Source organism: Haemaphysalis longicornis, unplaced genomic scaffold (genome assembly GCF_048455015.1).
Source record: "Haemaphysalis longicornis isolate Haplotype H1 unplaced genomic scaffold, Haemaphysalis longicornis Haplotype H1 scaffold_12, whole genome shotgun sequence".
Classification (NCBI taxonomy): domain Eukaryota; kingdom Metazoa; phylum Arthropoda; class Arachnida; order Ixodida; family Ixodidae; genus Haemaphysalis; species Haemaphysalis longicornis.
Genome location: NW_027526225.1, coordinates 50,966,022 through 50,993,141, shown reverse-complemented (window position 1 = coordinate 50,993,141; position 27,120 = coordinate 50,966,022). Strand labels below are relative to the sequence as shown.

The following is a 27,120-nucleotide window of genomic DNA, read 5'->3' as shown; positions in this document are numbered from 1 at the left end:
GGTGAGCGAGTGATCATGAAAAATTGCCGCCCATGCAGTGAGACGTCGCAGCTTCCATTTCTCGACAACGAGGAGGCAGCTCCATTCTGCTTAGTGTGGCATGCACACAAAGCAAGGTTGAGTGGTCACTGGTATATGACACTCGGAAACATATGAGTAATTAGTCGTGCAAGAGTTGCGACAAGAGAGAGAGATATAGCTTTATTAACACGAGGTGCCACTGGTCCGGGGCTTCGGGTATGAAGCTGAGGGCCAACTCTGTCCGTTCAGTCAGATGTCGCTAGCTTTGAGCGCTTGAGTCGGCCATGGCCACTGCCCCCACTTGTCGAGTCGTGGGCGCACGTGAAACAGTTGCGCCGGCGGCTTCCCTGAGGAGGCTCACGGTCCCGTCAGGTGTGCGCGGCCACGCGTCTCCCAGGTGTCCAGGCTGCTCGAAGAATGCGGGATCCCGCACGTACACCTCCTGGGCCCGTGTCCACGCAGCCTTCGCGGGAAGGGTCGCGGAGTGTCGGCACGCAATGCAGGCATCCAGTGGCTCCAGAGGAACGCCTCGCAGCCCGGTGTGGTGTACTTTGCCGACGATGACAACACCTACGATCATCGCATATTCGACGAGGTATGCGCATGCTCCCAGAAGCTGTCTGGTAGGAAATTCCGCTATGCCCCAGTTTAATGGTAAAGGGACCCTGCAATACTTCTTCGAACGTTTTTGAAGCGAAGCTTTACTACTTTCGTCGAGCAGTTTCGCGGAAGATGCGCAAGTTGACCTTTTGACCGGAGACACACCCCTCGAAGCGCATCGCCTGATTCGCCGGGCCCGCTTTCGGCACTGCGTACAAGGTCTCGTTTTAAGTAGTTCTGCAGATATGAGCGGCGGCTGCCGCCGCGGTAGCAGCCGATCAGCTGATTGGCAGACGACCACCCCCGCAGCCTCCCACGCATGCGCCGCTGGGTCGTCTAGGGTTACGTGACTCGTCTCGCGCCCGGCGAAAAGGAACGGCGCGTTCGCCGTGAATGAACGCCGCGTTCGCCGCGAATGAACGCCGCGTTCGCCGGGCCTCCTCCTGTGAGCGTTGCACGGGACCGAACGGTTTTTAGCCGTGGTTGGCAATATAGCTACATCAAAGGTTAACCAAGCAAAACCAAGACTCAAAGGGACAAAGCCAAGCTCTTGCTTTGCATATCCAAGGTTATCTGAGTTAAGCCGCAGCCATTTTTTTTTAAAGGGGTCCTGAAATACCTTCCGCCGATGCATGGATCTACATGTAACCAAATAAGACAATGTATTAGCAATCTCCTCCCGCAAGAATTTTGTTAAAGCGATGAGTATTAGCCGAGAAATCGTAAATCAAAAACCGCGCATTATCGTCGCGCCGCGTTTCCTCCTCTTTTCAACTGTTGACGGCGCGGAGCACTGCCTCCCATGATGCTGCGTTAGTCAGCGGTGACGTACTTCCGCATTACGCTCCTCCGACTGCCGTCTGCTACGGGCAAGTTTTGTTGACACCATGAATTCCGCACTCCGCTGAAGGATGGATAAGCGAACGAAAAATCTGGCCGCATGTGTGCGGTGGCCTGGCCTTGCCCTTTCGCGGTGTGCGTTGCTGCAGTGCAGCACGTGACTTTTAATCGGCGGCGAACTCGCAGCCGCTGGGGAGGATCTTGCGCTCGGTCCCTTTCATGCACCGCGCACTGTTTATCCAAAAAGCGCCCTATCAGATGTGGCCCCGCTGGTGCCGGGTCTTATTTTGCGGTGGTGGTAATTCCTGCCGGCGCCACGTGAAAAAGACATTTTAAGCCGATACAGAACCCGTGCACAAAACGCTTCAATCATGTGACCAGTTCAGCTTGGGGCGACGCGTGGTGGAGAGCGGCAACGTTGGCTAAACATGCTCCGGCGCGGCTCTCAGCTTTCTAGCGCTGGAGCGAGCGCCTTTCTTTGACGATCTCAAACATCGGTTGCCTTGGCAACAAGGCACAAACCACCCCAGAGGTCTGTTACGGTTGCGTGATCCCGGTTCAGCTTGGGGCCCCACCTCGCGGCATATGGGCACTGCAGGCATACTACTCACTCTCATTTGGAAGTGCGAGATGCGTTTGGCATTACAGGAGGCGATGGTGTGTGTGTTGTGGACGCCTTTGTTTCGCGATGAAATGCGACGTTGTGCTTCTACGGGTGGATAGTGCTTCCCATGGCCTGGATTATCTTTCTCGAGCGACGTACGACTCAACCTCGCATGGGGTATGTGCAGTGTGCGTGGCTAAAAGCCATCTCGGCTTGCGCGCCAGAGTTAAGTGACTTGCTGTTCGTCCCCGCAAACCGCGCGCGAGGTGAGTGCCGAATTTACGAGGGGCAGGAGGAGGCAGCCCATCGTCTGTCAATCGCGGTTCAGACTTGCAACGCATGTTGTGACGTTGTGTTCGTTCGAAACGCATCTCTGGATTGTTTTGAAGTGGAAAAAAATGTATCCGTCAAACCTGGGCATTCGGCTCAGGGCGTTCTCTGCGATTGCACGAAAGAAGTGCCACGGGGCTTCAACGCTTTCTTTATGGGGCGTACTCCGGTAAGAGAATATCCATGTCGTGTTATGGCCGTGTTGCATTCAATACGAACGGTTAAGCGTTTGTTTACACTTGTTTCGTTTGTCGTAAAATGTCCAAGCACTCCGGCACTACGCTGGCAGATCAGCCGGCGAGTCGACGCTGAGCAGACGACTCATCTCTTTGCCGGAAGTGCGTGAAAAAGCCGCCCAATAGCAGGATGTCTAGCTCATGACGAACATCGGGGAATCGATGATGTAGACATGTGAAGATGGCGGCGTCCAAAAACACGAAGGAAAGGGTGAGAAAAAAGCGACAAACTTTGCAACAAAAGTGTGAGCTTTCCGCTGCGCGTAAAAGAGTAATACTTGGCCCAGATGACCTTGACGACCCAATCTAACGATTGCGCTACTTCATTTAGTGTGCTCAAAATGCCTTTCAGGGCCCCTTTAAACAGAAATGCTTGCAGAACGTATTCAACCAACACACCCAGTACGTAGATTTAGTGGGTCGCAAAGTACCTGAGCCAGAACTTAACTGCTCTGTGCCCATCAGATAACTTGTAAACTCGCTCAAAAGACTTCTTTCTCTTTCGCGGTCTTGGCGTTCTTCGTCCGCTGGAATTATGTCATTACAGTGGTGTAGCGGCATTCCTTGAGTTGCAGCAATGAACGCATTCGATAGCCACCTTAAAAAGAAAGCCACAGGTTAACCTTTCTTTGAATTACTGTGCATTGTTACAGTTGTATTTGCCATTGTGCGTTTTAACGTGATCCCGATGCGTTGCAGTTCTTTTTTCCTATATTCTTTGTGCTGTAGAATCCTGCACTTTTTCCCCCGAAGCTAAAAGTTGTAACTATGTACTATATGATAATTTTTTCTTTTATCATTCTCTACATTACACTGCAAGTGTCCAGTGTCATGATTTTTTTTTTTGTGAACGTGAAAAGCATGATAAAAAAACGTTTTTTTCCAATCCAATTTTTTTTTGCTTGGTGTTGCTTTTTTACCTGCAAATAAGAAATTCCGGAATTGTTCGCTATGTGCCGCACTGCTTTGTGAAGGGAGTTGGGTCCCTGTCAAGCTGGCTGCGACCAGCTTTTTGCCCTCCTTCCTGCATTTTCTGTTGTTGTTACGAAAATGCAAAATGAATGAATGAATGAATGAATGAATGAATGAATGAATGAATGAATGAATGAATGAATGAATGAATGAATGAATGAATGAATGAATGAGTGAAACAGAAGGCGTATCTGCCGCGACGAGCAAATCACGCAGCAAATAACTATGGCTTTTGCACTGTTGCCAGACGCGAAGGCAAGAGAGAAACCGTTCATTGGAAGCGCTGCAGAGTCCTTTCAACGTGTACACAGCCTCCAGAATACCACCCGTACGTTCGTCCTTCCGCTTTGCCGTAACGCGCGGTACGATGTGCTCCTAGGTATACCTGGCCCATATTGGGAGTGCCCTACGGTCTTTCATTTGTGAAAGACCCTTCATTAAATAAGGGGCCCCGTGACCGAAAGAAATTTTCCTGGTTGAACGCGGTTAAGCCAAGTCCGTGAAGCGAAAGCTCCGTTTTTGCGCCAAGAGCGGGCATTGAACGCCCACACTAATGCACCGCTTGGCAAATCACGCAGACGCTGGCCCTCTGGGCGCCCGCCAACCCCGTCCCCTGAACCAGCCATGAATAAAGTGTGGCTCTTCTCCCTCTCCCTCTCCCTCCCTCCCTCCCTCCCCCCCCCCCCCCTCTCTCTCTCTCTCTCTCTCTCTCTCTCTCTCTCTCTCTCTCTCTCTCGCACTCTCTCTCTCATGCTAACTCGCCGCTGAACTTGCCGTGAACTTCGATGCAACCAGCGCCTTCTGTAATTTTCTGATGGCACGCGCCGTCCCACTGTCCCGCTGTCCGCACCCCGTCCCCTTGGAGCGCTTTCACTGTGCGCAAGCGCTTGGGGCACTTACTTGGCCCTGTAGCGCTCGTAGCGTCAACCTGGCCTCGAAAGTGATGTCGGGTTGTGTACCTAAGTTAATAGATGTTTCGCTCTAAAAAGCCCTTTCATATAGTATGTACATACGATCCCCTAGTAATGACGCTTACGGACTATCGACTATTTCGGCTGTTTCGCCTCTCGAATTTCTACAGTTATCTTATACAGTATATCAGCGCGTTAATTCGAACCTAAGAGGGACGCCGTCTGAGTTCGAATTAACTAACGTTCGAAATATGAAAGAGGACAAGGCGAAGAAGAAACTTTACTGAGCAAAAATGAATTGAGGGGCGCATTCCTACGTACAGTCCAAAAAGTCCATGGGCAATCCTAGCGCTGGCCGCTCTGTCAGCCAAGATAATCTGGTCGTCGAGGCTCGACCTGGATAACATGCTCTCCCACTGCTCACGGGAAGGGCTGGGAATGGGGGAAGGTCGGGGTTTCGGTTGCACTCCCTGGCGATGTGGTAGAGTGGGCCTAAATTGCCGCAAACGCGCAATCCGGGAAGTATTGTGTATGAAATAGATGATTTAGTCGTACGGGGTTCGAGGACAATAACAACAACCCAACACTGCGATCGGGAAGCAATAGGGCATATCATGTCAATAGTTTGACGCTTTGAAAAGTCACGGACTGCTGACTGCCTTTTGTCCTTAAAGCGGCAGGCGGGCGGCACCTTTTGCTCACGACTGAATGTAGCGGAATCCTCGCCATCTTCACAACTGGAGAGGCGGCCAGCATGCCGTCTGTGCATAACTCCCAAGAGGACGGCTGCACTGGTGCTTCGTACTCTTCGGGTCTCTCGTCACTGGCAGCGACAGATTATGTACTTCTCAACCACGGGCCCACTATACACCACTGCACTCGCGTCGCCCCTGCCTCCACCCACCTACCATTCATATAAAAGCATTCCAAAGCGTTCACCATTGAGGTTTTATATTCGATTTGTCAGATTTTACCTTCACCCGCCGTACTCCCTTTCTGTCAGTGTGTGCTATTTGTCAAGATGCTTCACCATCGGTTTGTCTTCCCTTTTTGGAGGCAGAACAGCAGCCTCTCGTATTGGCAGCGGGAGCGTATACTCGGTGACAACTTAAGAACGGCACCGGAAGTTGCCGCTGTGCCTTACCATCGTAGCCGGATGTTTCTCCGCGCGGCGCAAGTAGGGCGTTACTGGGAATATTTTGAACATGGCGTGAGCCGTTCCCGTGATTTTTTGGACCTAATATAATTATAAACGACTCCAGTGACGACAAACAAACTGCGTGAGACAAGGCAGACGATATCACGCATTCATAGCAAACCCCTTTCAAAACGCGCGCGCACTGACGTCACGGGTCCGGCGCTTTGGCGGAGTGATACACTGCATGAGGTGGTGCCGTTCTTTAGTTGTAACCGAGTATAGTTCTGATTATCCGTGAAGGAACCTACTCGCGTTCGAATTAGCGCACTTTTTTTTTGGATTGACTTCTATGGAGCTCGGCCGTACGAAACAGCACAGTTAAAATTATCCATACATTCAAATTATTGAAGTTCGATAACGAGCCTTCACTGTAGTTTATCAACAGATTTACTAAGGCGCGAAGTCAAACCAATTGCTTTTAGGGTTATCAAGACTTTTCCAGTCAGTTTGTCCTTTCGTTTTGCTTTCAACTGTGAAGTGACCGAACTCTCTGCGAACGAAATTTTGTTTGCTGAATCGCCAGGACATTGAAGGCTTATACGGGTCAGTACCCAGAAAAATCGCCCTCCAAAACGGTTTAACGGTCGTCAACGGGAATCGTTTGGCTTCAGCGATTACTGCCACTATTGGTAATGATTCGTTGTTTTTTTTTCTTGGCTGGAGTCAGCTGAACCATTGAACTGATAACGAGTTTCTTTTGTTTAAGTGCTGCATAAAGACTACGGCTTGCCGCTTGTTATGTCGCTTGAATTTTTCATATGCAGTCCAAACTCGATTTAACGAAACCCGATTTAACGAAAGTCCCGATTTAACGAAGATATTCCGATCCCCCCTCAGACGCCCCCAGAGCTCAATGCTTTGACTAGCTCGAAATAACGAAACCGATATCATGATCTGCCCCGGTTAATTAACGAACCTTTTATCAGAAAACGGAGCTCCGAAAGTTATTTTTTGGTCTATTTTGAATAGAACACCTCAAAATTGATACATAGCTCCAAGGATAACATCGCGGAGCACCTTTGCCCCGCTTTTACGATACTGAGCGGCACAAAAGTGGAGTTGTAATTTTGAGTTGAATTCACTAGATGGCGGCAGAGGTAAAAAAAAAAGTTCGCTCGTCAAAAAAAAAAAAAAAAAAAACGCAAGAAATGGCGATGTTCATATTCGGTATTCGGTGGTCGGGTTTTTCAGGGTGGGCATTGTTTTTTCTTTCGCTATCGTTCTGCGGGTAGTTCGCGTGCTTTCGCCCTTTCCTTAGATCGTTCTCTGTTACAACTCATGTTGTTTTTGTGAAGTTGCAAAGTTGTTATGCCTAGCACTGCTACTTGTGTGCACGGAAGTAGTGTGTGCGGGCAAGCGCACCGCTAAACCTAGTGACGAGCGTGTCGGACATGGAGCCCGCCAAGAAAAGAAAAAGCCCCACTTTGGACGAAAAAGTGGACATAATTTGTGCAGTGACAAGCAAACAAAAGAAATGTGACGTGGCTGCAGCACATGGCATTCCAGCCAGTACTCTTTCTACAATGTTAATAGGGAAAGGACGACGTCGTCCCTACGACTTAGTCGACAAACCCGACATGCAAGAAAGCGTTTAAGACGCTGACGAAGACGTTGAAGATATAGAAGCTCCTGTGCCGACGCCAAGTCAATGATAGACGCCCTTGGTATGCTGCGGATGCTTGCCGGAACGCACCAGGATACGGATGACGCACTGCGCGCACTGCCAACTTGCGAGAAGTCTGCGCGACCGTTGCTTACAAAGTGCACGCAAGCAAACACCATCGACGTCTTTGGTGGGAAATAAATTTGTAGCTCCCCGGGGGTTCGTTCTTGCTCAGATAACTATTTTTGTGGTCTTTCTTGCATGCGTGTCGGCCGCAATTTTATTTTCGGAGCATTTACGCTTCGCAAATACAACGCCGCATAAGCTTGCTGGATGCCGCCACAGTATATAATAGAATGTCGCAACTTAAGTGACCAAGAAATGCCTAACTTGATTTACCGAAGCTCTCTTTTTAACGAAATAATTTGCGACTCCCGTCAACTTAGTTAAATTGAGTTTTGACTATTTCTGTCAACCTGAGATTCTTGCTGTAATTAGTATATATGCATGCATGCTACTGTCTTCTTTGACTGTGCTGCACTTTTTGCCGTATGAGTTTGTGTTCTCTTTTTCCCCCACTGCAATGCAATATCAGAACCAGTTGCCACTTCCGCCTTTTGCAATACCTCTTAAAACACAACCGAATTTGTAATCACCAATTTAGAAAACGGGGTCCCAAAGCAGTGCGCAAAAGGTAGCGTTTTTGTAGCGGCCAGATGTCTGTATGTGGTCTCTACATCTTCTTTTCCCGCCCCGCAAACCAATCCTTAAAGGGGCACTGACACAAAATTTTAAAGGCGAGATAACTTCGGAGATAGATTGGTGGGAACACATATACATCATCTGCAAAATATCAGCGGCGAATACAGCCTAGAACATATTTAAAATCAATTTTGAAGTGTGCGAAACGCGACCGAGCAGCCAGCAGAGGACCACGCGCCATTGTAAATAAACAACATCCAAACACGTCACGAGTTTGTGTTTTCCGCTTCCGCACTACCGGCGTTTTTAGCGGGCTCGCCGCTCCAATCGGAGGGCCGGAGGGCGGAGCTTCTGCTCTCGAGAACGAACGACCCGATCGTTGGCGGCGAAGGCGCCGTGATTTCGTCAGCTAATCGGGCAGCTGGCCGCGACCAAAGTTCTACAGCGATTCCAGGCACTCTGTTTCTATTACTGTTTATTACCATTGCATGCGAAAACGCGCCGGAGGCACGAAAAGCTCACTGAGATAGCCGCACGGTCGCTGTGCAGGCGGCGGCCACGGCCGCGAAGTGGCCCAGGCCGGCGCAAGTAGCTCGAGTGAGCGTGATAGCTTGTTACCACTGCACGAAATTGTCCCCAAGTCCCGACCATGGTTGCTTACATGAGAAAGGAGTTAATGATGCGATGGCGGGTTGCATTAAAATTGTCATCTGCACCGCTTACGAGAGCGGCACTCGAATATCCGCCGCAGTGCTGAGCCGAACACATCTGTAGGCGGACCTGTAGGCAGACCGGCCGGCTGCCCCCAGCGCGCGTCTTGCCACCCACCGTCTCGAGCGTCGCGCGTCGTTCTTTAGCCGCGGTAGCATTTGCCCTCGCAGCGCCTGCGTCACATCCACGGTCGCTTTTTAATTAAGCGCCTCACAAGATCAGTACGTGGGGGCATTCGCAGAAACTGCCGTCGATGCGGATTCGACAGTGCTACGGCGGCTCTGCTCTGTGATATCCCTCCGACGGTCACGTGGTCAGCTTTGTTCACACAAAATCCACAAAATCCATCGTTTCGCGGCACTCGCTGAAACCGAAACTGCGACTGGCCGCATTGAAAATGACTCTAATTAAACAACCGTCGCACGCTGAAGCAAATGAGGTTTCTACAGGTTATAAGTAGGTCACTAGCTACTTATCGCAACAAAAAAAAAACAAGATGCAAAATTTTTGTGTCAGTGCCCCTTTAACGTATGCTTGCCGTACGACCACTTAATTCCGTCGGGTGCGGGTTACCCTGGAGGTGCTGTCGAAGAAGTTAAGCAAGCCGCGCGAAGGCACCGCGCAGTGGACGCGAAGCTGCGCCAAAACAAGCCCAAAACAACCGTCGCTAAAGCAGACGACAAAGCCGTCCGCCGACGCGCCCGCCGATGAGAAGAGGCTAGAGTTCCTGTATATCGCTTAGCGCAAGAGTTGCGCGTCTGATTGCCACATGCCGCGGGTTCCAGTTCGACAGGAAAGCCCACTTTCAGTGCTGCGCACAAGACCCGTATTCTGTCAGTTCTGCTCCACTAAACATCCCCGGTTGCAAAAGCGGCGCCCGCGGTGGCCGGTCAGCTGATAAGCAGATGACTATCGTGTGCGTTTTGTCCGTGCTGCTCCTCGCCACTCCTCGCCGCTGCCACTGCCGCGGCGGCCCGGCGGCAGCTCCTACATGCGGGACGGGAGGCTCTCCCGCACGACCTGGAACTCAAAATGGCGAATGGACGCGCAACTCTGCTCCCCTAGGGGAGCTATATACAGGAACTCTAGAAGAGGCAGTTGCGCCGCGCCATCTCTAGTGTGCTCCGTGAGTTAAACCCTCCGCCCCCCTCCTGCGCCCCCTCAGCCTTCGACGCGTTGGGATTTAGTTGTCCCGCACGCCACGATTGAACCGTTGCCTGGTAGAGCTAGAGAGCTTCGCTTTAACAAGAATGGCGCAGCTTGCACTAATAGTGCAAGGCTGGAGAAACAGCAGAGCTGGCCGCAATTTATCGGAAAACCGGGCTGTTGCACCCCACGTTTATTCCCGAACTTGATGCTGAAAGGTCTCCATGACTGGCAGGCCGGGATCGTTTCGTTCCCAGTATTTCACGTTGCTCCTAAAGCGATCCGCATTAGCACGCGATGAACCCGCGGCTAAGTCCACCGTCAGTGCCCGCGCTACGAACCCAAAGGAAATGTTGTGCGCCCGGAATGGCATTATGGCTCAATCGGAAAGAAGCCTGTTCTAAACGCGTGGGACCCAGGCTAGATTCAGACCATGGGTAGCGATTTAGGGGCGAACCACCTTAGGGGCTCGGGCTGTCGGAGTCTCCTGTCGTCGTCTCATGTCTCTGTAAACCAAGTTGTCAAACGGTGGTCAAGAAACACGTGTATACTGGATAAAACTGGTTCGAAATAAACCAACGTGATTGAAACTAATTCAAATACAGAAATAATTCGTATTTAATAGCCTTAATAACAGAAATTTGTTAAATTCCGTCTCGAAACTAGTTTCAAACGGCGGGCTTCTCCTGTAAAGCATACTTCTTAGCATGCTGCGGTGTGTGGCACGAAGGCAACTTACGGTCACTCTGTCTCTCACTTATTTGCTTAAATGGGACCCTGCAACACTTCAGATAAGCCCTTTCACTCTTTCCTTCACGTCTGGAACCACTGAGAAAGCTATAGTTATCTCCAGCACAGAGCGGTACTGCGTGATTTACTCGTCGCACCAGATACGACTTCGATTTCTGCTTTGTTTTTGTGGCTTTTTTTTGTGTTGCTATCGAAAAGCGTTCATTGCTGCAACTGAAGGAAAACCGGCCAACGGACGCTACATGGCCTTAGTGACGTAGTTCGAGCTACCTCACTAAGACCGGGAAATAGTGAAAAAATCTTTTGAGCGAGTTTACAAGTTATCTGATGGGCATAGAGCAGTAATTTTTGGCTGAGGTACTTTGCGACCCCCTAATCTATGTACTGGGTGTGTTGGATGACTACGTTCTGCAAGAATTTAAGATTAAAAAAGTTGAAGAAAGTGTTGCAGGGTCCCTTTAAATCCGGCTCAAAGCAAGAGAGGGCGCCACCACCTCAGCAAGCGCGTGATTGCTCCTCCCACCAGCATTTTTCTGGCGCCCAATTAGCGCGCGCTGTGGGGCAAGAGAAAGATTTACAATCTTTGAATACACTTATACACTGCATACGTCGCTCCTCCGCAGGTTTCACGTTAGTGGTGGTGGGCCGGGGTCTTTTTTTTTTTTTTTTTCAACTGGCTGCACATGTTATTTTTTCCCGCCGCTGCTTACTCCGTATTCTAGCCTTTGGGGTGGCCCAGTGGTTACGTTTCCTGTTCCGCGACGTAAAGGTCCCGGGTTTGATTCCCGGGAACCCCTAATCCCATTTTCTTCTTGACGCTTCCAGGTGTTTTTGGCGGAAAGGGGTCGGAAAAGCTCAGCCTGAACAGCTCTAGAGTTGAGTCTAATTTGGGCGGATGAGATCAAGAAGTTTGCGGGGATAAATTGGTCACAGTTGACACAGGACCGGGGTAATTGGAGAATAATGGGAGAGGCCTTTGCCCTGCAGTGAGTGTAGATAGGATGTGATGATGATGATGATGATGATGATGATGATGATAATGATGTCGTTGCCCACAAGGAGCAGGAAATGTCACAAGTCGCTTTGTGACCGCTTGTGCGAACCATTTGTCGCATCCTGCCCCTCGTCCAGATTCGACGGACGGAAGGCGTGAGTGTGTTTCCTGTGGGTGCCATGCGTGAGAAGGGCCTCAGCACCCCCGTCGTCCACGAGGGCCGCGTGATCGGCTTCTACGATCCGTGGTTCGGGGGCCGGATTTTCCCCCTGGACATGGCTGGGTTCGCCGTCAACTTGCGCCTGGTGGTGAACAACAGGGACCTCCGCATGCCCTATGAGACGGGCTACCTGGAGACTAAGTTCCTCGAGGCTGTGGGGGTTTCGTCGCTCGCTGATTTGGAGCCCCTTTGTGACAATGCCACCAAGGTACGCTGTGAACATCGCACCGCGCTCTTAGTAACTATAGTTCGGAACAGTCGGAGCTCAACACTTAGTTAACTCGTATGAACTGCGATTGCCAGGCCGCGAGTTTTCTGCGCAGCACTATCTGTGCTAGCGGAAAAGCTTAGCGCTGGAAATTGGCCGGTGCAAGGAAATGTGTAATTCCTCACGCCACTGCCCCCTTGTGCGGTGGTCCAAACCATTGATCAGTTCCTCTGGCAATGCCCCCACAACCCATTCCCCCGTATAGAGATGCTGAACGGGTGGAAGGCGTTGGGCAGTTTTGATCCGGTGGTGCAAAAAGCCATCGCCGTACGGGCAGCCAAAGTCACCGGGTACCGTCCTCCCCCGGTCACCCCTGAGTTCGCCTTTGGGGCAATAAAAGTCCTCTCTCTCTTTCTATCTCTGGAAATTCGCCCGCGTCTCATCGTTCAGTTGGTATGTTCCAATATAGAGCAGAGAGAGAGAGAGAGAGAGAGAGAGAGAGAGAGAGAGAGAGAGAGAGAGAGAGAGAGAGAGAGAGAGAGAGAGAGAGAGAAGTTTAATCTGGCCCATGCCATTCAGTTCGTCCCTGTCGCCGGTGGCACCCTCCACTCCCCGGCGACTTCCGCAGCGCTATCCGGACCTGAACGTCCGGATCGGTGCTGCGGAGTGCAGCTTCCCAGTGCTTTTGGGAGGTGATCAGGGGAAACGAATTTTGTGGGCATGCCCATATAATGTGAGAAAGGGTTGCATGATCTTCAGGCCACGGTTGGATAAAGACTTGCGAACATGTGTGTCAGTCGGGGTGGGCGGGGAAAGGTGTTTATTTATTCATTTTTCTTTGATTATTTTAACTGTTTATTTATTTATTTATTTATTTATTTGTTTATTTATTTATTTATTTATTTATTTATTTATTTATTTATTTATTTATTTATTTATTTATTTATTTATTTATTTATTTATTTATTTATTTATTTATTTATTTATTTATTTATTTATTTATTTATTTATTTATTTATTTATTTATTTATTTATTGACAGACACTGCTGTCTCGATACACGAGACGTAGCAGGAGTGGGTACATCAGAAAAAGAAAGGAAAAAATCATTTGAGCTTTTAGTTCAGATGTAAGCAAGTTATTTTGGGACTCCCCGTCATTATTGTGAGCCCTCCGTCGTTTTCGCAGTCGTTTAATGCGACGTTTAAGCTGTATAATTGACCTGGTAACCAAGGGTGTTGTGCATGACGTTTTATGCTCTTGTGATCGAGGAACAAACTGCCCTATACATTCATTAACTATGCTGTAAAATTGGTTAGTCAATGTAGCAATACTGCAGTGGTCACTACAAGATACGAAATCGTCAAAGCATGATGCAAGTTTAGCAAAAATAGAAGTGTTGTCTGCGCATTCCAAATTCAGCACAGCCTTTAACGTTGGTCGTACTGGCTTACAAGGAACGTTTAAATCAACAACAACAATAACAGCCGTATGGTCGAAAATTCCATCGACAACCCTGCACTGATATCCATTCTTAACCAATGCATGGTTGGAAAAAACAAGATCTTGGATAGAATCTTGATCTAGGATCTAGGATAGATCTGCTAATGCTCTTACGCACCCCCAGCCTATGGCAGCGTTCGATATCGCCTCACTTAACTTCGTTTTGATGTAATCCGTCCAGTTACCGTTTCCAGCAAGTCATCCGAAGTTTCCCATGAGCATTCAGATAAGCCATAGATGAGCAGGTTATTTCTACGGGACCTATTTTCTAAATCGTCGTTTCTGCGATCCAATTTACAAACAATCTCTCGAGTGCCAGCTACGGCTTTCTGAAGTTCATACACGCGTGGCGCAACTTCAGCAATTGACGCAATGGCCAGCTCAATTTTACTTAATCGCTCTTCGAAGGATGCAACCCTAGAGGAATTACCTGCTTTCCCCTATTTAGTTTTTGTCTCCCCGAGAGCTATTCTCGCAACATGTCTTCGACCTCAGGACCAAGGTATACTCTCCACATCACAACACACGAGCAACAGCATTCTCAAGAATTTCATCAGCAGAGAAGACATATTCATGAGGTCTGCAGGGGGGTCCGGCAGCAGCAGTAAGAAATAGTTGCAACTCCTATAGCTTTTGAAATTGTACTTCAAGCTTACCTGCAAGACGGGGCATAAGAATTTGAAGCGAGTGCATTCCATGCTTCTCCCGGGCCCACTGATTGTAGTAACCGTCAAATGTGCGCTTTTTTGTTATCCAGTCGGTTGGTTGACCCGACGGTAGAGGCGGTGGCGATGTCATGAAATGTGACCAGCGATCCCTGGCAGACCACGCCCCTTGATATCGATAGAGATTATGCCTTTCCCGAATCGTCATTCCTTGGGCGAGTCCCTGATCCGTCTCAATTTCCCTCGTGGCGGGAATATTGTTTCGTCTGTGGATATCGATAGAAAGTTTTGCACAATTTTGAGTGCCACTCATGATAATCTGCCGATGGCGAAATTTTGAATTGCAGTCTTTGAATCTGAAATGCTTGTCTCGGGGGTTGGATTTTGTATGATGCCCAAGGCTACATGGACGCCTCTTCCGCCTTTTATGGGCGGGGGGCTCGTACAGTCGCTGAGCTTTTTTAGAAGTCTTTAGTGCGCGCTTAAGCGTCCGCTCCTGTGGCTCCGCGGCGCCGTCGTCCCTCATTGTAACCGAGCGAACGAAGGGGACACGGACGACAAATGAGGCAGAACGAGCAGGAATGTGGGGTGGGAAAGAATGGCGAAAGTGTGAGGGGGAGGGCGGTTGCCGAGACGGCGCGAGACATTAGAGAGTTTTAGCATGGCGTCTAGCGTACGCTACGCTAGGGTCGGGTGGTAGAGAGACTCGACTGCGCATGCGTGCGCAGGCGCAGTCACCAGCGCCACCCATCACCGGAAAAAATGCGCCGGCTCGGCGAGGCGGCCCCTTCGTTTCTGCGAAACGAATGCGCACCCGCCTGTCGGGTCCCGGTACCAGCCGACCGTTGCGTAGACTACGCTAGCCGCTATGCAAAAACTTCTGGTGGCGACGCGCTTGGAGATAGCAGAAAAAAGGAGGCCAGCGAAGATAGAACGAGCAGGAAAGCGGAGGACAAAAGTAATGCAAAGTCCCCGCAGCGAAGCGCTACGAGACAACGACAGAATATATCGAGCGCACTCGTGCGTTCGCTGATGCCGCGATCACTGCGTCAGACGCAGCGGATGTGCGCAGTTCACCCTGAGCACAAATATTTTGCATCAGGGAGAATCGTAATCGTCCGCCATTTTTAAAGCGAAGCTTTCTAGCTCTACCAGCCAACGGTTCTTTCGTGGCATGTGGGACAACAAAATCCCAACGCGGCGGAGGCGGCGGGGAAGGGGGGGGGGGGGGGGGGGGGGGGATTGCGGTGGGTTTCACTCACGGAGGACACTTCAGATAGCGCGGCGAATTTACCCAGCGTTCCCCGCGCGCAGGAGCTGCTCACCTCTGCGGTAGCGTCGGCGGGACTATTCCGTCGAATTTGTCGTCTGCTTTAGCGACGGTTGTTTTGGTTCTGTTTTGGCGCAGCTTCGCGTCCATTACACACTTCCTTCGCACAGCTTGATGACTTGTTCGACAGCGCCTCCTGGGTAACCCGGACCCGACGGAATTATATGGGCGTACGGCAAACATATGTTAAGGATTGGTTTCCAGGGCGGGAAAACAAAGTGTAGAGACCACTTACAGACATCAGGCCGTGGGAGAAACGCTAGAGGAACGCACTGCTTGCCACGAATGGTACTCCGTTTTCTAAATTGGTGAATACCAATTCTGTTGTGTTTCAACAGGTATTACAAAAGGCGAATGGAGAAACTGGTTCTGATCAATAGCAATTGCAAAAGTTCCCTCAGCTTTCTCGCAATTCTCAAACGTACTAAACTAACTAGTTTAAATCGGTATAAATGGGAATCACTAAGTTCACAGGCCGAATTTTTTCGGTGTCTGCGCTTGTGTCGCGCGGTGGTGTAGCCCCAAGCTAGCACATCAGGATGGCTAGGTTCCGCTGTCTCACCCTTCGAAAGACGCTCCTCCCCGTTTTAAATGCAGAGCATTTCAGTCCCTCACGATGTCACCCGCGTTGACGTCCGTAGTCGTAGTCCGCACCCCTCCCCCTACACTATATAAAAAAATACTATCCGGCGCCCGGTTTCGATCCCTCGACCCTGCGGGCGGAACGCAATGTACATGGTGCTCTACCCACTGCGCCACAAAGCCGACACAGAATGGGAGGCTACGAACACGCCTTATATCCTTGACTCATTCAAACTACGTCAAGAAGCTGCTGATACAACGCATTCACTGCCACCAACTCCCCAAACACTAAACGTTAACGCAATACACCCACCCCCTATGCGACGCATTTACTCGAGTCCCCCTCGCGGGGAGATGGGCCCAATTTTTTCTTTCCCCCGACTCACCGCCGGGCTACAGCGGCGGCGTCCGCCGCTCTAGCCAGGCCGTGCCCGACGCTGCTTCTGCGTTCGCGACGCCCCCCCCCCCCCTGCGAATTCCAGGTAACGGCTGGCAGAATGTCTGGTTTCACTCGTTGTAGAGCCAACCGATGTGAATTAAAATGACGTCACATGGGCAATTGTTGTGGGTTTCGTTTAAAGCTTTGCTTTCCAACCACCTTCACACAGTGGATTGGAGCCAATTTTTTTGAAGAGGTCCGCTATAGCAACCGCGTATGCGTCGAGGTGTCTGTTGTCTGCTGCGTCTGCAATGATAGTGTTTGAATTATTCCTGTGTAATTTATGGAGTGCTTCAGACCGTTTCTTTCTCCTGGCTATGTGATGTTCGGGGTGCATGTTGCGCGGCAGAGGTTTGATATCCCTTGCGTGGATGTGTGTTGGCATAGCCTTGATTGGATGTGTGTTGACATAGGGTGGAGGCGTGTAAAGTTGCTGCGGTGTCCCGTAGACAGATCCTGCAGGAGTATGTGCCTCCCTGCGGCTGATCGAGCGAATCTTTAGGTGGGCCCCAGTGAGTTCGCAGAATGTATTATGGAGTCCTAAACCGTCAAAGCGGGCAGCGGATCTACGGGTGATAAGGCGAAGCGCAAAGTTGTATGTTCAACTGATTGTTCACTGACTTGTTCTAGTTGTCGCCTGGTTAAGAGAAGGTAAGAGAGCCAGTGTAGTAATCGACTCAGACGGAAAGCCTGTATAAAGCGGATCTTTGCATTTCCTCTCAAGGCCTTATGACGGTTTGTTACCGTGCGTATAAAACTTCCTGTTTGTGTCGCGTTTCTTTCCACGTGATTCAGGTATTCTTTTTTTCGATCGTTCTGAATAAGTAAGCTGAACAGCGAGATGCGCGAGACCTCTGGGATAGGGTGTTCTTTGATATGGAGATTGATGTTTGGCTTGTCCGGCCGGTTTACGGCTTTCTGGTGGCAGCAAAAGTAACTCCGATGTAGTGGGTGAGCATGAGAGTCCTGCATTGGCGGCTTCATCTACCACTATCTCGATGCCTTTCAGAGGATTTCTTCTATATGAGCGTCACTGCCTTGGTTAGCACAAAGCGCAATGTCATCTGCGTATAGGCTGGGGCATAGTCCTTGGGTTTGGCTGTTTTTGTGCTATTCTAAGAATAGCCAGATTAAACATAAGTGGCGATATGACTGCTCCCTGGGGAGTGCCACGACCACCTACATCGATGGAGAGGGCTGAATGCCACCTACGTGAAGGGTAGCCGTTCTGGCAGTTAGAGAACCTTTAGCATAATTATAGATTCGTTCCCATTTATACACTGATTGCAGGCCTGTGAGAACTGTGCCTTAAGTGACATTGTCAAATGCTTTGCTTAATAATTATCCCTTTGATGTCCAATGTTGCTCAGGACCAACAACTCAAGGAATATTTTTTTTTCTATCTCGTACTTTGCGGTGTTTTCGACATTTAACATCATCTGTTGATAGACAAAGGTTCCCGGACCTTCAAAAATTAAAAAAACGGAGGGCAGGACGTACTTTCATGTGTTAAAAAAAAAAAGTCTTGTTTATGCGTGCTAACTCGCATCGAGCCCGGGGGCTCAACGGGCTAGTAAGCGAAATTGTGCAGTTTCGTTATTATTACAAATGACAGCAATACAAACTTTACATTATTCTCTTCACTTCAAGGTAGCTTGATTGATTGATTTTGGGGGTTGACGCGCCGACGCTACACAGGCGATGAGGCGCGCCGTAGTGGAGGTCTCCGGATTAATTTTGACCATTTGGGGATCTTTAAAGAGCGCCGAAATCTCGAACAAACGGGCGTTTTTTCTCTCCATCACAAAAGCGGCCGCCGTGGCCTGGAAGATCAAGGTAGCGTTGTTGTTCAAATGATATATGGAGCAACAAGTGCCCAGTGGGTCATCGTGTCTGCCCTAATGAACCAATTTCTTTTTCTGAATTTATTGTCGGAAGTCATTTTAGATCATAAAAATGTTTTCACAATCTTAAGCAAAAAATTAAGTTTTGGGCATTAAGGGTTAAAGCCCTTTGATACCGTTGGGTAACAATTTCAGCGTAGCCATGACTGTCCATGGTTCTATGATGTGATGCTGAAGACTGAGCATGGCGTCTTCTGTGGACATGTTTGGTCGGAAGCCCATCATGGTGCGAATAAATTGATTAGCGTGAGTTATGTAATGTGTGAGTCGTAGTGGATAATATGTTCCAAGAGCTTACCTTGGCATGACGTTAAGGAAATGAAGCGGCGGTGTTCCAATTCAAGCGGTTTATTTGGCTTCAGAAATAGGATTATTTTGGTTTCCACGGCTTGTGTGCAGTGCCGCGGTTCACCAGAATTGGTTAATTAATGTACTATGTGAGTAATGTGATTGACTTATTGACTTATTTGTGATTCGGTCTAGACCTACTGGTGACTGGGAAGCCAAAAACGTACCAGAAGAAAGTTCGAGCAAGATTGCAGGATACATTGACGTGCTTTGTGTTTTTTTTTCTGTAACCTGTGAGCTTTTCGCTCTCTTTTGACTAGTTTAGCCGAGTGCCATTTTGCTCAACAACATGTCCCCTTCTACGTAAGATAGTTGCTTAATGCCAGAAACCGAAGTTTAATTTCCAAGCCTTGACATGTGTAATGGGCGAAATGGATGACGCGACAACACCACAGTTGATGCGAATGAAAGTGTAGACCACCTTTTGGTTGTACTGAGAAGGGTCACGTAAAGTGACTTTTCCTCCTGCGGAGCCACAGGAATGAAATGCGCAGTTATCTAACTATATATTACGCCGCACGAGCAGCAATGGTCGCGCGGTGCGAGAAAAGGGGTCAGGTGCTGTGGGATTAGCATGCCTTTCTTCACCGGCCAAAAGAAGTTGTTGCGAGAGTGTTTTTTTTTTCACGGGGTAATTTTTGATTTGCTATCGCAAAAATCAAGCAGCTATCTATTTTTAAATAAAAGAAGAAAGCAAGCATTATAAATGTAATGATGTCCTGCCTCAAATATGCTTGATGTTTTCTTTTCGCTTAACAATGTTGACAAGTATAGGCATTGCCAGCAGATGCAGTAGTCTACAAAAGCTTCGTCAATATTGTAGCGGTGTCTATAACAGTGGCGACGCGGTCAATCCCGCTAATGGTAGCGCGAGACTGGACTGAACGAAGAGAACGACGAAGGTCTCTTGCCGGTGCTCTTGCTCCAGCTGGGTCGCCCCCTTGTTTTATCCACACGCTACATTTTTGGTGGAGGTGCGGGTTGTGACCCCGTATGCGTCACGAAGATAGCGTTGCTGGAGACGAAGCGCCTCGCACGGAGCTGACTCCTGTTCACCAACGCACCAGTCGTCGTCTCCAAGGTGCTTCACCCGAGTTCGGACTGCTGCCAGTGACATCCAGGGCAGCGAGAACACGCATCATGACCTCAACTACGACGCAGACCGACTATGCCGCCCCAGGTCAGTTCGTGATCCATCAGCCGCGAACGCCACCAATTTTTAACGGCGATGTCTTTGACGACGCTGAGGACTGGCTTGACCTCGATGAGCGCGTCGCGAGCTTTAATGGATGGGATGCACTGATGAAACGGCGACAAGTGTATTTCTCGCTCGACCACCACGCGAGGACGTGGTTTGAGAACCACTAAAGGGAGTCCCCAACCTGGGACGAATTTCGCAGTAGGTTTCTGGCTGCCTATGCAAGAGGCGACCGCAGGGAAAAGGCCGAAGCTGCGCTACACACCAGAAATCAGCGTCCCAATGAGAGCGTGGCAATGTACTGCGAGGACATGTACCGCCTTTTCACACGCGCCGACCCTACTATGGCTGAAGATAAGAAGCTGCGACACCTCATGCGGGGTGTGAAACAGGAGCTCTTTGCCGGGCTTGTACGCCACCCTCCGCACACCGTCGCAGAGTTTATGGCAGAAGCCACAGCAATGGAGAGGACACTGGAGCAGCGCGCCAGACAGTATGACCGCAATTTCAGGTGCACACCAGCGGATGTGCTGTCTGCTGCCTTGGCCACTAGCCAGGATGCCCTACGGGAGCTAATTCGTTCTGTAGTGCGGGAAGAACTCCGTATGTCCCAAGTGCCTACGGCTTCGCCAGCGTGTGCCTCTCTCGCTCAAGTTGTTAGAGATGAAGTAAGGCAAGCTGTACGAGAACCCGTGGAACTGAATCTGCAGCCGCCTCCGCTCTACTCCACTACATACGCTCAAGCTCTGCAACAACCCAGCGCGTGTGCTGCTGCGAGTGTCGCGCCGCCCGTGTGCACCCCGCCTTATGCCCACGTAAATGGCGCCGTTGGTCCCCGTCAGCCTGGATTCCGGCGCCCTCAAGTTGCGTACCAGGGCACACTTCGCAAGACGGATGTATGGCGTGCATCGGATCGCACTCCACTGTGTTACCACTGTAGAGAGGCCGGCCATCTCTACAGGGTGTGCCCATATCGCCGTGCCGGCCTACGCGGTTTTCATCCTGATGCTCCATGCCCCAGGAACGGCGAGCGCCCCAGCGAAATCAGAGAGTACCTCTCCAGACGGCAACATTCCCCTGTCTCCAACCGCCAGGACGTCGGATCAGCGTCGTCGTTCCGCTACCGGTCTCCAAGCCCTCATCGCCTATCCAGCTCACCTGGGCGTCGCTCGCCCAGCCCGCGACGGGAAAACTAAGATCAGCGACCTCTGGAGGTGCGGTCGCTGAACGGGCTTCCAGCGAAGATCCTCCAACCTGCTCTCGACGACATTCTGCTGAACAGACACCGCCGACCAGTTCTGAACAAGCAGCCACCTCTGACATGGCTGTGACGATCGACGACTGCGACGTTACTGCGCTTATTGATACAGGGGCGGACTACTCAGTCATTAGCAGCAACCTGGCGCAGGAGCTCAAGAAAGTACTGACGCAGTGGACAGGGCCTCACGTTCGCACAGCGGGAGGGCATCTGATTGCTCCAACAGGCCGCTGCACAGCTAGGGTTGGCATCCGGGGCTACTGTTACGTCGGCGAATTCCTCGTACTTCCACAATGTTCAAGAGATGTCATACTGGGTATGGACTTCCTGCGAGCGAACGAAGCTGTCATCGACCTGCAGTCATCCACAGTAACGTTCTCGACGAGAGGCGCCATCGCCACGAATGACCCTGCAGAAGTCTGTGCCCTCCGGGTGGTTGACGACGATGTCACCGTACCGCCGCGATGCAGTGTCGTTGTCTTCGTAAGGGGAGACGCATCTGAAAACTGTGAGCGCCTAGCCGAAGGGAACACCAATTTGCTGTTGGAAAAAAAAAAAATTTGCGTTGCAAGAGGCCTTGTACACCTGCAGGATGGTTGCGCCCACGTCCTTCTGACGAACTTCGGGAACGAGGTCGAACACGTTGCAAAAAGAACTGCTATTGCTTCTCTGCATGAATTCGATCAGTTGACAGATCTGTGCACCGTGGGGACAGAAGAACCTGAAGCTTCGGATCCCAAGGCCGTTTTGGAGTTGGTGCACATCTGTCCAGATTTGCCACCGACCCACAAACAGCAGCTAACAGACCTCCTGGCGAACTTCTGCGATTGTTTTTCCACGTCGTCAAAGGTCCGACAAACACCCGTTGCGAAACATCGCATCATCGTAGAAGAAACCACAAAGCCCGTGCACCAGCACCCATATCGCGTGTCCTACAAAGAAAGGGAAGCCATCCGGAACCAAGTAAAGGAAATGCTTCAAGACGACGTAATTCAGCCGTCGAAAAGTCCGTGGGCGTCCCCTGTGGTGCTGGTAGAAAAGAAGGACAAGACCCTGCGCTTCTGTGTGGATTACAGGAAGCTAAACAGCGTGACAAAACGAGACGTGTACCCTCTTCCGCGCATAGACGACGCCCTGGATCGGCTGCGCAACGCAAGGTATTTCTCGTCATTAGACCTCAAAAGCGGATACTGGCAGATTGAGGTCGATGAGCGAGACCGGGAGAAAACGGCCTTCGTCACACCTGACGGACTGTATGAATTTAAAGTGCTCCCGTTCGGCCTTTGCTCAGCACCCGCGACATTCCAGCGAATGCTGGATACTGTCTTAGCCGGGTTAAAATGGCAGTCATGTCTGGTGTACCTCGACGATGTCGTTGTTTTCTCCGCATCCTTCGAAGAACACCTACATAGACTTCGGCTGGTCCTGGAGGCTATTCATTCAGCTGGTTTAACTATAAAGCCGGAAAAGTGCCACTTTGGGTACAAACAGCTGCGTTTTCTTGGCCACGTTATCAGCGCGGAAGGAGTGGCCCCAGACCCTGAGAAGACGGCGGCTGTAGCAGGCTTCCCGAAACCAGCTGACAAAAAAGCTGTTCGGCGTTTCCTGGGACTGTCGGCTTATTACAGACGCTTTGTTGAGAATTTTTCGGACATCGCCGAACCCTTGACACGCCTGACAAAAGACGATGAACCATTTCTGTGGCAAGAAGAGCAAGAAGTCGCTTTCAACGACCTGAGAAACCGCCTACAAACAGCTCCGGTTCTTGCTCATTTTGACGAACATGCGGATACCGAAGTACACACAGACACCAGTAATGTCGGTTTAGGCGCGGTTCTCGTGCAGTGGCAGGACGGTGCTGAAAGAGTCCTAGCGTACGCAAGTCGCACACTCTCCAGAGCGGAGGCAAATTACTCCACAACCGAGAAAGAGTGCCTCGCCGCAGTCTGGGCCATCAGCAAGTTCCGGCCATACCTCTACGGTAGGCCGTTTAAGCTCGTCAGCGACCACCACTCGTTGTGCTGGCTGGCAAACTTAAAGGACCCATCTGGGCGCCTTGCTAGATGGAGTCTTCGGCTGCAGGAGTACGACATGAAGGTCGTCTACAAGTCCGGACGCATCCATAACGATGCCGACTGCTTGTCCCGAGCGCCTGTCGACTCACCAGGCCAAGAAACAGAGGAGGATATACCGTTTCTTGGAAGCGTCAGCACGTCCGAAATGGCCCACCTGCAACGAGCTGACCCAGAGCTGCTACTCGTTATCCAGCATCTGGAAGGTCGTGAAGTTCGCATACCGCCAGCTTTTATCCGCAACATCGCCTCCTTCAGGCTCCGGAATAGCGTGCTTTACAAACGCAATTTTGGAAACACAAAGGAGGCGTTTCTTCTCGTTGTGCCGTCGGCCATGCGAGCGGAAATCTTGTATGCCTGTCACGACGAACCTTCAGCCGGCCACTTGGGTGTCAGCCGTACAGTATCCAGGATTCGGCAAAAGTACTTCTGGCCGAAACTTTGGCAAACGGTCCAGCAGTACGTCAGAAGCTGCCGTGAGTGCCAAAGAAGGAAGACTCCACCTTTGAAACCGGCAGGGCTTCTTCAGCCGATAAAACCGCCTATAGCACCATTCCAGCAAGTCGGTATGGACCTTCTTGGTCCGTTTCCGACGTCCACAAAGGGAAACAGATGGATAGTGGTAGCGACAGACTACCTTACGCGCTATGCGGAGACAGCATCTGTAGTGCGGGCAACGTCGGGTGAGGTTGCGGATTTCTTTATGAACAGCGTCGTGTTACGGCACGGGGCCCCACAGGTCGTAATAACAGACAGAGGGACAGCCTTTACAGCCAATCTCATGCAGTCTATCATGAGGTTAACTCAGACCACCCATAAGCGAACGACAGCATACCACCCACAGACCAACGGCTTGACCGAGAGATTGAACAGAACCCTCGCCGACATTCTTTCCATGTATGTCGACGTCGAACACAAAACATGGGATGACATTCTAGCTTACGTCACATTCGCCTACAACACGGCAGTTCAAGAAACTACAGGACTGACCCCCTTTTAATTGGTTTACGGTCGCATGGTCACCACGACACTAGATTCTATGCTACCCGTTCAAGAGGACGAGTACAATGGTGATGTCGACGACTACGTACAGAAGGCGGAGGAAGCTCGACAGCTGGCACGACAACGAATAGAACATCAGCAGCGTGTCGACGCAAGCCATTACAATCAGCGCCGACGTACTGTGTTCTACAACCCTGGAGACGCGGTGTGGGTGTGGATGCCAGCACGTCAGCGGGGCCGATCCGAAAAACTGCTTCGCCGGTACTTCGGGCCCTACAAAGTGGTGCGTCGTATTAGTGACGTCAACTATGAAGTCACACCGGATAGTAGGGCGCACTCCTCACGGCGCAAGTCAACTACCGAGGTCGTGCACGTCGTACGAATGAAGCCGCATTACGACAGAGACTGTTCCCGCTCATAACGGCACCCCGTCCACGCCCCAAGCCAAGGCCAGTGTGGCAGCCGAACTCTCCGCTGACGACTCTATGTACTTGGACAATGAGCCACCGCATCGTCGCCATCCGGATCCGAAGCCATCCTCGCCTCGTAATATACCACGGCATCGGGACGATGCTCGCAGAAGAGGGGGGTAGTGTAGCGGTTTTCTATTACAGTGGCGACGCGGTCAATCCCGCTAATGGTAGCGCGAGACTGGACTGAACGAAGAGAACGACGAAGGTCTCTTGCCGGTGCTCTTGCTCCAGCTGGGTCGCCATTTTCACTCTCCGTGTGCCCAGTAATTAAAAGTGCCCCCTTGTTTTATCCACACGCTACAATATAAGCACCTCGTTCTGCGTTCGTTTAACTTGCTGCACGTGTGCTCAGCACTTGCTCTCCTCCACGCTAAGCTATCTCCACGTCGCTGCGACCGCGTTACCACAGTTCGTGTCATGAAAGCGCTGTTAGCAAACAATATAGAGTTCTAGCAGTCCGTTCGTTCCGTCACGTACGTTGCTACCGGGTTTACCGGGACCCGTCTGCGCCTGCGCGCGCGGAAGGGCGAGGAGGCGCGGACATGGCGAAGGCAGACGGGTGCCCAGACGGGTCCCGGTCAACCCGGTAACAACGCACACGACGGAGCGGTCGGACTGCTTGCCCACGTCGTTGCCGTCCTCGTCAGGCGCTACAAGAAGGCCAATGTCAGCCAGGCCAGTACGGGAGGAACGCTTCCAGCCAGCTTTGCAAACCCTTCATGTTACAAATGTCGCTTGCAGCTACCTATGGTGGCGCTCGTGAAGGCATTTCCCTGCATATTTTTTTTTAGCAAATGATTAGTACCAAATCTGCTTCAGAAGTATGAGAATACAGACAACTTGATGAAGGGATGAAATAAGAAATATAGGTTCGGGTAACGCAAGAAAAGAGCTGACCGTCTCCTGCAGTGTTCATAAATGCGTGGCGGTGGTGGCTGCTGATAAAGATGATGCTACTGGTGATTATAATGATGATGATTAAGGCGACGATAGTGCAAATTGTGGGGTCGAGATGAAACGAACAATGCGGGTAGGTTTCATAGGGAAAATAAGTTAACATATATGATTAACTTTCTCATAAACCTTTCAGGATTTTACCAAATAATTTTTTAATCTTTCTAATCTAATCTTTCTAGTATAATAATTTTCTAATCTTCCTTCAATCGCAGGTGTATGCGTGGCACACAAAAACGAAACCAGCCATATTCCCGAGTCAGGACATGATCAACGAGACCTTCACACACCTGGAGACGAACTTGCCCGCTCTAATAGACTACATGAACTCCTGCTCGTGCGACGCTTCGACGAACGGTGTACACCAAAGTTCGCCAGCAAGGCTACTTCCGCGAATTTTATCTCACAAGGAACCGACAATGATGGCATGATAAAGGCGGCAAATAGTCCGCGATTTGTTATCTAGAAATTGAACGTTTGTTATTACGTCTTCAAAGAAAACTGTCTGGAACAAAATACGGAGCGGAATTGAGGCGCTCCTTTGGAGTCGCAGTCCTATGCAGAGCGCTATTTTAAATGGCTATTGCGCTGAAAAGCAGCTGCACCGTGCTTGCAGCAGCGAAAGGGCTCTTAAAAAGACCAGCGGAGCAATAATTGAGCTGAAAAGTAAATTACGAAAATTTGATAGAGGGTAGAGATCGAACCAAAGGTCACGGTATGCCAGTCGAGTGAGCATACCCTACAGTTCCACGGATCCAAGATACACACAGTGAACGCGTTGTAAATTTTGACTTGGATAACGTCTAACAGCCGTGCATGCAACTCGGCGTAAAATGAATTCTACGTTGGTCGACACGTCGTTGGGCTCGACATTAAGTTTACCGCGTGTTTGAAAGAAAGCCGACCGACTTTTGGGGAGTATATGCTCTCTATTCCAAATGGAAGGGCATCACTTGTGACACCTCGAACCGAAACGCTTTTCCTGATAGGTACCCAGAACGCTTGAAAGGAATTTCTGGATCGACCAGCCTTAAATGTGCTGCCGGAACGAATGCTGGCAACCACGATAGAGCAACACAGCAACATACATTTAACTGTACGTGACATGAAAAGAGGTATCGTGACATGAAAACCTGTAACTGTACAGGTAACTGTAAGTGTACCTGTAACTGTAACTGTACCTGTAACTGTAACTGTAAACAGGTAAACCTATCCACAGCTAAAACAGTAATAAAGTGCTGTCTTTCCTTTTTTATGCAGTCTTCTATTCGGGCACTTAAACCGAAACAGAGCTATTTGCATCAGCGAGGTTGTTATGCAACCTGTATGGGTACCCATTCATTCCGC

At 50.3% G+C, this 27,120-nt stretch overlaps 1 protein-coding gene across 1 annotated transcript in view; it reads left to right on the top strand.

Moving 5' to 3' along the window:
* The window catches only part of LOC144161601 (galactosylgalactosylxylosylprotein 3-beta-glucuronosyltransferase S-like), a 43,055-nt gene extending 16,851 nt beyond the window's left edge, over positions 1–26,204 (top strand). Inside the window, exons 3-5 of the mRNA XM_077692240.1 lie at positions 419–616; positions 11,756–12,046; positions 25,989–26,204. Of these exons, the coding sequence (XP_077548366.1) occupies positions 419–616; positions 11,756–12,046; positions 25,989–26,204 (705 nt within the window). The remainder of the gene's footprint in view (positions 1–418; positions 617–11,755; positions 12,047–25,988) is intronic.
* Positions 26,205–27,120: the final 916 nt, after the last annotated feature.